Source organism: Myotis davidii, unplaced genomic scaffold, assembly GCF_000327345.1.
Source record: "Myotis davidii unplaced genomic scaffold, ASM32734v1 scaffold86, whole genome shotgun sequence".
Lineage (NCBI taxonomy): Eukaryota > Metazoa > Chordata > Mammalia > Chiroptera > Vespertilionidae > Myotis > Myotis davidii.
In genome coordinates, this window is record NW_006298058.1 from 574603 (window position 1) to 585311 (window position 10709).

A 10709-nucleotide genomic window follows, 5' to 3' on the forward strand; every position below is an offset into this window, starting at 1 on the left:
GAAAGCTGGAGGCGCCCTGGGGCAGCTGCCGCTCGCGCGCTCCTCCCTCTTCTCTGCACCCGCTGTCACGCTGCCGGCCCGCGGGGGAGCCACGCAAGCCTCCAGGTGAACTGAAAGTCGTTGCCGGGGGAGGACAGAGGGGGTGCTGCAGTCCTGGCGGGTACTGCAACTGCAACTCGGACAGAGACGACCCGGCGGAGGCGCCGGGCGCAGCATCCCCGGGCGGCCGGAGGTGGCTGCCGCTCAGCTCGCCACCGTTCGCAGCGGCCGGCCCTCGGCCCTCGGACTCTGGCCCCGGGCGCACTGGCCTCCGGAGACCCGGGTTTGCGCATTTCACAGCTGCGCTGCTGAGGGGAATGCGAGCTTGGTGGCTCCAGGTCGCCGCGGAGCAGCTGCCCGTGGGAGAGCCTGGAGAGCGAGGGGGCGGCAGCCTCGGCCCGAAGTAAGTGCAGTAGAAGTTTGCGTCGGTTTCCTCGCCGCTCCCCTGAACGAGTGGGAGTCTCGCGTCCTCTCTGGTTCCCCGAGGCTGCCGAGGGCAGACTTACCAGGGAGCCTCACCAGGGAGAGAAAGTGAGAGTTATGCGAGGGACAAGGACCGGGAGGGTGAAGGCAGGGCGGGATCCCGGTGGAGTGAGGGGGTGCCAGAGGAGAACCCCAACTGTGGCGAGGGGCGCGACCCTGGGGATCTCAGAAAGGAAAGGATCTGGGGAGAGTAAAGGTGGAAGTGGTCTCGCCTATTCTGGTGACCTTGGCGCGCCCCCCCTGGAATGGCGAGCCAGGGGCTTCTGAGAGGCTGGCGGTGGGTGAATATTGCGTGGCTTTCCACTCGGGACCGCGCCGAGGGCGTCGCGCTGCCGGACGCTGGGAGACTGGGCACAAGAGGAGAAGCCCGCCCGGGTCGGCGACGCTGGGGTGGGGTTGTCCGGAGGCAAAGGTTACGAGTGGGAGGTTTGGGTCCTTAGAGACGCTCCAGCCCGGACGCGGGAGACTGCGGTCCCAGGGGGAGGCGGGTGTGACGCTTCGGGTCGCCACGGTTGCTGCTGGGAGCCTCAGGAACCTCGGTGGCCAATTCTTGTCATGGGGCGGCTGCTCTGAGGGCGACAGCGCTCGGGGACGCAGGCTGACGGGAGGCTCCCCGGAGGCGCGGTGCTGCTCCTGGAGGCCCGGCCGCAGGAGTCCCGCTTGCTCGGGAGACCCCCGGCACGCATTCTGCTCACTTGTTTCCGGGGCACGTCCCGCTCCTCCTGGAGCCCTTTTCTTTAATCGGACTCCCGAAGAGGTTTTGTTCTTTAACTGACCGAACTTCTAACGGGGGGAAAAAACTTCACAGACGCTGCGCTCCTTCTAGGAGCAGAGCCAACGGAGTGCAGGGAGGGCGGCGCCTGCCACGCGCCCACGTTGGTCTCACCTGGGGAAGTTCTCAGCGAGTCTGTATTAGATGTGATGAGGTTATTCGGGAAGCCACGAGGGCATCTTCCGGAGTAGCACTGTCTGTGCCTAGGAAACCCAGGAAACTGGACTCCCACTCAGTTTCTGGTATCAAGGGTACACTTTGAGGAGGAGGGAGATAGCCACTAGTAATTAAATCTCATTGTTGGTTTGTTTGTTTTTTAGTCATGCATGATGCATACTAATTACCCAGTTTGATTTTGTCAGATTTATTCATTTCTTCTTGCAAAAACACTTTCTGAGGCCTAATATGTGCCAGGCATTGTTAGATCAGCAATTTGCAACCTTCGTGCCAGAGAATTTTTAAAACACGCAATACCTGAGTAGTATTTGGTCAGGGGCAGTGACCTCTTTTCTCTTAGATTGTCAAATAAAAAAATGACAACAGCCAACAAAACAGCCGTTCAGAGTGAGTGAATCAAAGTTATTCCTATTTTTGTCAGATTGGCAAAAAATATAACATGGTTTTTGTTTGCCACAGAATTTTAATAAGTAGTTTATATGTGCCATGAGATGAAAAAGGTTGAAAATAGTTGTGTTAGGTAGATGCTGGGCTAACAGAAACAATTGACATATGGTCAGGGAGCTTACAGTTTGAAGAGCAAGTATTCTGGAAAGAAGATGGGAAAAATACATGTCCTACAGGGAAGGGTAGCTACTACCTGTTCTTGTTTATTTGTTTTTGTTTTTTTTTTATCACAGTGACTCACTTCCAGCTCATTAACTGTGGGGCCCTGAAGGCAGGGGCACTATTATTCCTTTTTGATGTCTAGTGGTCAACACTGTCAGGCACATAGTAGGTCATCAATAAGGTCTGGTAGGTAAATGGATGAATTATTCATAGTGAAAAATACCTTAAAGAAAGGTATCATGCTATATTAGAGGAACATGTAAAGAAGAAAGAGATGGAAATGTAACTTTAAATTTTTTTTATTTTAGAGAGAGAGGAGGGGAGAGAGAGAGAGAGAGAGAGAGAGATTTGTTCCATTTATTTATGCTTTCATTGCTTGATTCTTGTTTGATCCCTGCTGGGATTGAACCCACAACCTTGGGAACAATGCTGTAACCCAACTGAACTACCTGGCCAGGGCCAGAAAGAGAATGAGTTGGAAGGGGAGGAAATAGAGGAAGTTGGAGAGGGCAAGGAAGAAAAGAAGGTAGAGCTCATAAACATTTGAAAGTATATATTCTTTAACAGGCACGTTTCGTTTTCCATTTTCTCACAATGGAAATTAGCAGCTTCCAACTCATATCTCTATGAAATTCATGAATCTCTGTGGATATTTAAATGGTAACTTTTTAGAGTAGGATCTCTCTTAATTTACCATATAGAGGTCGTAATGCCATGCTCTTGTGGATATATTGATAATAGATGGTGATTGGATGTTTCTAGGACAGGGGAACAAGTTGGTGAAAAAAATATACTTTAGAATTACCAAAATAGTTTCTTCCAACAGCTCATAATATTTTGCTACTGAATGTACACATATTTTTACCCCTGTACTTTAAAGTTTAAGTTAACCATACATAACTAAACTCTATTAAAATATTTACATATAGATTTTACTAGTAAATATTAAACACATATATGCAAGACTGTCTTTGGTTTAAATAATGGAACCCAAGTTACCATTGCACTCAGGTAGAAGGTGGTAAGTTCCAAGGTGAGTGATAAAGCTTTTTCCCCATTAATTTACTTTTATTACTTTTACTAGAAAGCTAAAGCTTCATATATTTTTCTGACAACAGAGCTACTTATTTTTAAAATCAGTATTTACCACTGGTGATAATAATTCAGTGATTTGAGCCAAAGTTTATAGGTAGTCATCATGGATTTAGTTTTTCTTCTCAGTGCTATGTGATTTGGAGTCATTCTAGAATTTTTGTAGAACTCATTTTCTGTATTTACAAAATGAAATTATTTCACTTAAATGATTTAATTAGGCATTTAAAATCTGAATATGTCATTTCTAGAGTTGATTTCATTAAGATACCAACACTGACAAGCAATTTGTAATTAATAACTAGAATAAAACTCATATTTCCCTTGATTAGGCATTTTGCAGGTGTTTTGGGACATTATCAGAGTCCTAGGAAGAGTATGTTTGTGGACAATGTATAGTGATTAAAAATCATATTATATAAGTAAATGTAAATAAATACTAATTGAGGTACCTAAACTTTGGGATTCTTTAACCAAAATGGAAGTGCTTCTTTTGTCACGGATATTTGATTTGAATAACCAGAATTGCACCATTAGACAAATGACTGTTTGGGTGAATCTTGAAGATTTGACAAGGATCCATTCTAGAGGACAGAACTTTACTTTGGACATACTAGTATAGTTAGGGTACAGAAATGCTAAGGTTATAGGAGGGTGGGGTCATAGATTACCAATCTAAAATTATCTGGCCTCGTTTTTGCAGATGAGAAAACTGTAGCCTAGAATGATGAAGGATCTAAATTTTCCGGGATCAAATGTACAAAAGAGTTGCATATATTGCCCATTCGTGCTCTTAGGGCACCTAAATATATAGGGGCAATTTAAGGGATCTTCTTTCCTTGGATTTCTCTCATTCTCTTGGGCTTACTCCCTCCCCCTGACCCCATCTCTGAGAGGGGTCCTACCTATTTACCGGCTACTCTCACTGTACCTGCTACGTTTTAGGTCCTTCACAGGATAGAGCACCAGAGGATTCCCAGACTCACACACAGGCATAGGCCAAGGCAGAACTGTGAAATAAGTGAAGTTAGAATTGGGTGGCCCCCGCATCTTCTTTCCTACGTTTTGATACCTATATCCACCATAGAATCATAATGGCAGAGCCAGAAGGGTCTTTAGAGATCATCTGACCTCTCTCTATAGATCATCTTATACTAATAGATGAGGGAGCTCCAGCCCCAGAAAGGTCCTGCGACAGTCATATTATAGCCTTTGTGCAGGACTTGTGAACTGAGTTCTGATTCTCTTTCTCTGCTGTGTTCTGTCTCTACTGAATGATGCTGGCTGGTATTCCAGCACTCCACTAAGGTAAGATTTGGGCTCTGGAGGGAGACAACTTGTTTTTATATTCCAACCCTGTATCTCCTCAGCTGTGCAACCATGAGCAAGTTGCTTAAGTTCTTCAACACCTTTATTTCTTGGTAAATTTTTTGTTTTTTTTTGTCTTCCTTCGTTTAAAGGTTATAAACTATATTAGAGGCCCAATGCATGAAAGAGTAGGCCTTCCTTCCCCCGGCTGCCAGCACCAGCTTCCCTCTGGCACCCAGGACCCGGGCTTCCCTTGCAGCCCTTGCTTCATCCAGAAAGTTGTACAGAAGGATGTCTGCTCTAATTAGCATATTATGCTTTCATTATTATAGATATAGGTACAGATGTGTCTGCATGATTATTTGTCTATTTTCCCCCTCTAGATTGTAAGTTTTATAAGGAAAGGAATCAAGTATCTCTTGCTCACTGCATGTCCGAAGACTTAGCACATTGTTTGACACAGAGTGGACACTCAATAAACATTTGTTGAATAAAGGAATGAATGGATGAGTGACTGAGTATAATAATTATTGAGTGAAGGAGGCAGCACTAACATAGAATTGAAATTATTAATATGGGAGTCATATCCTTTTAAAGATTCTAAAACTAAAATACTGTTCCCTTTGCCAACATTCTGGATAGATGAGACTCTGATATGCCCCTTCTCTAAACCTACTTCTCTCATGTTCTCCTTTCTCTCAGCAGGTGGCAGCTCTGTTTTTCTGGTTCCTTGGGCCTAAAACATTGGAGTCATCCTTGATTCCTCTTTCCCTCACAGCCAGCATGTAATGCATTCATAAACCCTGCAGCTATGCCGTCATGATATATTTGAAACCTGACCACCTCTTACCAACTCCCTTGCTACCAGCCTAGACCAAGCCTCTATCATTTCTCACCTGGATTATTGCAGTGGCCTCCTAACTTCTTTCTATGCTGCCATTTTTGCCCCACCCCAAAGTCTAGGTTCAACACACAGAGCAATGTCAACACATAGTGAGGTCAAACTGCACTGCTGACTTTTACATCTTTTCATCTTACTCTTACATTCCATTTTACATCTTCCCATCTCAGAGTAAAGGAAAAAGTCCTTACAATTAACTTAATAAAATTCATTAGGCTCCACACTACCTAGCTCCTTCTAACCCTTCTGACTTTTCCTGTTCCCCCCACCGCCCCAATCACCGTGCTTCTGCCACGCTGATGTCTTTGCTATTCCCATGACATACCAGTATGCTCTCTCCCAAGCAATGTTGAACTTGGTCTGGAATGCTTTTCCCCAAACACCTGCTGGATTCTCTTCACTCCCTTCAAATCTTTTCTCAAATTCCCCTTCTCAGTGAACTCTCTCTTGGCTATCCTATTTGAGATTATACCTCTCTAACTTTTTGTCCCATTTTCTGCAATAATGTCCCTTTTAGCTCTTGTGACTATAAATACCATGTATACTATTCATGCATGTTTTGTGTTTCTCTGTGTGCCTGCCACACCATATATACTTAATTAATATGACATTTTTTGAGTGGCATCTCTGGCCTCCTAGCCTTTTTGTTTTTCCATTGACTAGAATTGTGGTCAAAGGCAGAATTCCTCCAGGATCCTTAGCTCTTATTTTGGAAATGACATTGAAGAAGTCCCAAAGGTCTCCTGCTAGGAATAATTAGGAAATAAGTGCAGTTATCTCTCCAGGATAGGCCCATTTTTCCTGAAATTCTTTCTGATGTGGGGCTTCTTTCTGGAAGGTTGCTGCTGTAAGTCCCATCCCCAGGCTGATAGTGTCACATTCTATCATGCCATCCATGCATGTCCTCCTCGGACAGGGTGGAGTATTCTTCGCTTAAGGGGTCATAGTGTATTTCTTATATGGCAGGGGGAGGCTAGAAGAGTGACGGTCCAGGGTCCAAACATGGAGATTCAGGGCCAAACTGGGAAACAGACCTGTTTCTGGAACATGAGTTCTTAGTGGAGCCATCTAATCAAGCCAGGACTGAAAACAGGACTGTGAGAGGGAACCGAGGAAGATGTTCTAGGTCAGCTTGTTGACCACCCAGCATGGCATTTCACTGCTTTTCGTCCTCTTGTTGCTGGGTTTGCTTCTTGCTTCTTAACATGACTATTCTCATAGGTTGCCTCTACATATTAGTGGAAGATGAGTTATGAGGACATATCAACTAACCAATGAGACACTGTGAAAAAATAGTTATTAAAATGGCCTCATGAAGCCAGACTATACCTATTTAAATAACACTGTTGGCTGAGCTGATAGGATTTAAAAATATATATATATTTTATTGATTTTTTTTTTTTACAGAGAGGAAGGGAGAGGTATAGAGAGTTAGAAACATTGATGAGAGAGAAACATGGATCAGCTGCCTCCTGCACACCTCCTACTGGGAATGTGCCTGCAACCCAGGTGCATGCCCTTGACCAGAATCCAACCTGGGACCTTTCAGTCCACAGGCTGATGCTCTATCCACTGAGCAAAACCAGTCAGGGCAAGCTGATAGAATTTTTTAATGGTTCTAGCAGAATATTGTGAGTAGATATTGTCTTATGTGTAAAAAATGGGCATACTCATTATATTTCTATGAAATTACTATAACTCATAATTCCTACTAGCTCAGAGCAGTCACACTTTACAGGTTGACTCAACAGATAATATTTTCAATCATGACTGTACATAATAATTTTGCCTTAACAGAGAAAAGCGTTATGTTGTACCAGTTTTCTTCTCTAGAAATAGAAAGAGGGCTTTGGGTTTAGAACTTGTAGGTTACCAGTTATGTTCTTAGCATGCTCTGTGACCTTGTCTAATTTGCATTAGAGAACCTTTTCTGGAGCCAGGAAAAGTTAATACAGAAGCAAAATGGGGCCAACAACCTTGAAGTATAGCTGTGAGAAATCCTTTTCCTTATAACTGTATGAGATGCAGCCACAGCAACTCTTCAAGAGAGTGTGTTGGGGGCGGTATGGATTCTAGGATAAAAACCCAAACTATCATAACAAGGAAAAGAAACCATTTAGCTTTCTAAACAACTGGTATACACACACTTTTTTTGACTCAAGTTACATATACATCTTGGTCTGAACGTCTTATTTTTATAAGTAGTTTGTTTGGAACTTTTATTCTCATAGAAACAATGTTACGTGTGGAATTTAGCTTCCCAGCTGCCTGGGGAAAAGCCTATTTAATTCATTGCCGAGTATTAAAAAAAGGTACTGCAGTTTGCTCTGTTATATGAGAAAACGAATATTAATTTCTAACTAATAAAATCCTAATTTCCATTATGTTACCATAAAGATCTAGATTGGCATTTTTGTAAGTAATCTCTCCCTTAATTCCTTACTCTTTACTGGTTTATTCGACCAATTAGGAGAATTATAATATATATTATATCATATATAAGAAAATATATTAATATATTATATATCATTATTCAAATAAACAGTATTGGATCTCCTTTATTTACCAGGTTTTAAAAACAAGTTTATAAAATAATTTTATATTAATAAATAAAACACGAAGTCAACATTAGGTATGTAGACATTGTTGAGAATTATGACTTGTGCGCGACAGTTCTCAGCATTGGTATAGTCATCAGTGTCACTCATGGTTTTGGAGGGAATAAGATGTTCGCTAGTCTCCCACCCTGAGGCCTGTGCTGTGACCCCATTCGGCACAGGATAAGAATACTTAGCTTGTTGGGAATACACAGTCCTGTTGCCAGTTTTCTCAGTCGTACCCGTGTCCTTTGCTTAGTAGATCGCTAAGCTTGGATGCTGACATCTAGTACCTTTTTGTAGAAGACACAGAACAATTATCTTTTCCTCTCTACTTAGTCCTGCTTCCCTCTGCCCTGCAGTCTTCACTTCCCCTCCTTCCTTTTAGCTTCATTCTCAGGTTAAACCCCAGCATTCTGGTCCCTCAAGCACCTTAATGCAAAGTGGGACCCGCCCTCCCTCTAGTGGTGATTAGAAAATCTCCACCATTGCCTTCTGCCCCCCAGCTTTATAAGATAATTGACATACAACGTTGTGTAAGTTTAAGGTGTTGACTTGATGTACTTGAAAACTATTACCCCCAGAGCATTGACTAATACCTTCATCACATCACGTAATTACCATTTCCTTTCTGTGGTCCAGATCGACTTTCCTAGCGATCCATTGCCTTTGTTTTCACAGGCTACACACAGTCCTGGCAGTGGGCTGGGCCCTTCCCTCACAGCAGCGTCCAGAGACCTGGGAATGGAGATTTTCATGCATAAACGGGGTGTCTCAGCAGAGTCCGAACAAGGGGAGGGAGGGTCAGAGACCGTCACTATGAGGTTCTGAGGTTTCTTTTCTTTGGAGGCCCTCAAACCCTACCCTGTGTACTTCCATCTCTGCTTCTAGCTTTTCATCATGGTGTCCCATGTACACATTTCCTGTGGACCCAAAAGAAGGTCCAGTGTTTCTTCCCTACCCTCTGATTTCTGAAAAGTAGGGAGGTAAGAAGATTTTCAGGTTTTCATTTAGAGGTGTGCCGGCTCTCTGGAAGAGGAAAAAGCCCTGATTTATAGTGTTTGCTGATGTCTGTGTTGTACATATTTGTACTATAGCAAATTTCAGGATGACGTCAGCTGACTTGCATAATTCTTGAAAATTTAACATTGGCTCTCATGAATCTGGACAAGCTGGATCCCCACACTCTACTCTTTATTGTGAACAATGATATAAAAGCAGAGATTTTCATTTTCCTCCCACTTTTTCCTTCTCCTACCTGCCACCCCCCCCTTGCCTTTTTCACTCAGTGAATCACAGAAAAAAAAAAGTATAAATGTATATATATCAGCAAATTTGGGCTATAAATGTCCAAATAGTAAATAAATATTTTAGAGTTTGCAGTTCATAATTGGTTTTGGTCACAGATTAAAAAAAAAAACAACCCTTGAAAATGTGGAAACTATTCTTAACTAAAGGACAGCACAAAAACAGGCTGAGGGTTGCATTGGCCTGTGGGTTATACTTTGCTGACCCTGGGATTAGATGATCCAGTTAGGTCTTTAAAAATACATATTACAGAAACTTGAAGTTTATAATTTATATATACTATGTTATATTATCTATAAGATAGCCCACATACTATACCATATGTTTATTTCAGAGGAAAAGTCCAGACTTAGTGAGGTTATCCTGAGCATTTCGCTGGAGTTGGGGGTGAGAAGAGGTGATGACTCTAAAGTGATGATCTCAGTGGTGAATTCGGAAAAGCATGGCCTCAGGGCATTTTTTCTTTTTTTTAAAATAGCTTTATTGAGGTATAATTTACATATTTAATTCATCTGTTTAAAGTATGCAGTTCTATTTTTGTAATGTATTCATAGCATGGTGCAATGATCACCACAGTCTAATTGTAGACTATTTTCATCTCCCCTAAAAGAAACTTCCATACTTTTATTTATTTATTTTTAAAATATGTTTTTATTCATTTCAGAGAGCAAGAGGGAGGGAGAGAGAGATGGAAATCAATGATGAGAGAGAATCATTGATCAGCTCCCTCCTATATACCCCACACTGGGGATCGAGCCCGCAACCTGGCCATGTGCCCTGACTGGAATCGAACTGTGACCTCCTGATTCATAGGTTAACGCTCAACCACTGAGCCACACCGGCTGGGCAAACTCCATACTTTTAGCACTCAATTGCCTGCCTGTCCTGCCAGCCCCTGGAAACCACTAATCTAGTTTATTATTTTTCCCACCATCATTTATCCCCCCCCCATACCCTCTTCCACCTCCACCCTCCCACCTGTAATCACCACACTGTTTTCTGTGTCCATGAGTTCTTTCTCTTTTTTTCCTTTTTTTTCAATCTTTTCACCCTCCCCTAACACCCCCTCTCCTACAACAGACTTTCTGTCTCTATGAATTTCCCTATTCTGGATATATTACATAAATAGAATCAAATAATATGTGGCCTTTAATGACTGGCTCCTTTTAAGGTTCATCCACATTGTAGCATGTATCAATACTTCATTTCTTTTTATTGCCAAATAATAGTCCATTGTGTGGATATACCACATTTGTTTATCCATTCTTCTGTTGGTGGACATCTGGGTTGTTTCCAGTATTTTTTTTAATTTTATTTTTTTAAAATTAAATCTTTATTGTTCAGATTATTACAGTTGATCCTCTTTTTTCCCCCATAACTCCCCTCCACCCGGTTCCCACGCCACCCTCTGCCCTTACCCCCG

At 42.7% G+C, this 10709-nt stretch overlaps 1 protein-coding gene across 1 annotated transcript in view; it reads left to right on the top strand.

Moving 5' to 3' along the window:
- The window catches only part of LOC102761440, a 19930-nt gene that overhangs the window by 361 nt on the left and 8860 nt on the right, over positions 1-10709 (top strand). The window contains exon 2 of the mRNA XM_015570518.1: positions 6-442. Within this exon, the coding sequence (XP_015426004.1) occupies positions 6-442 (437 nt within the window). The remainder of the gene's footprint in view (positions 1-5; positions 443-10709) is intronic.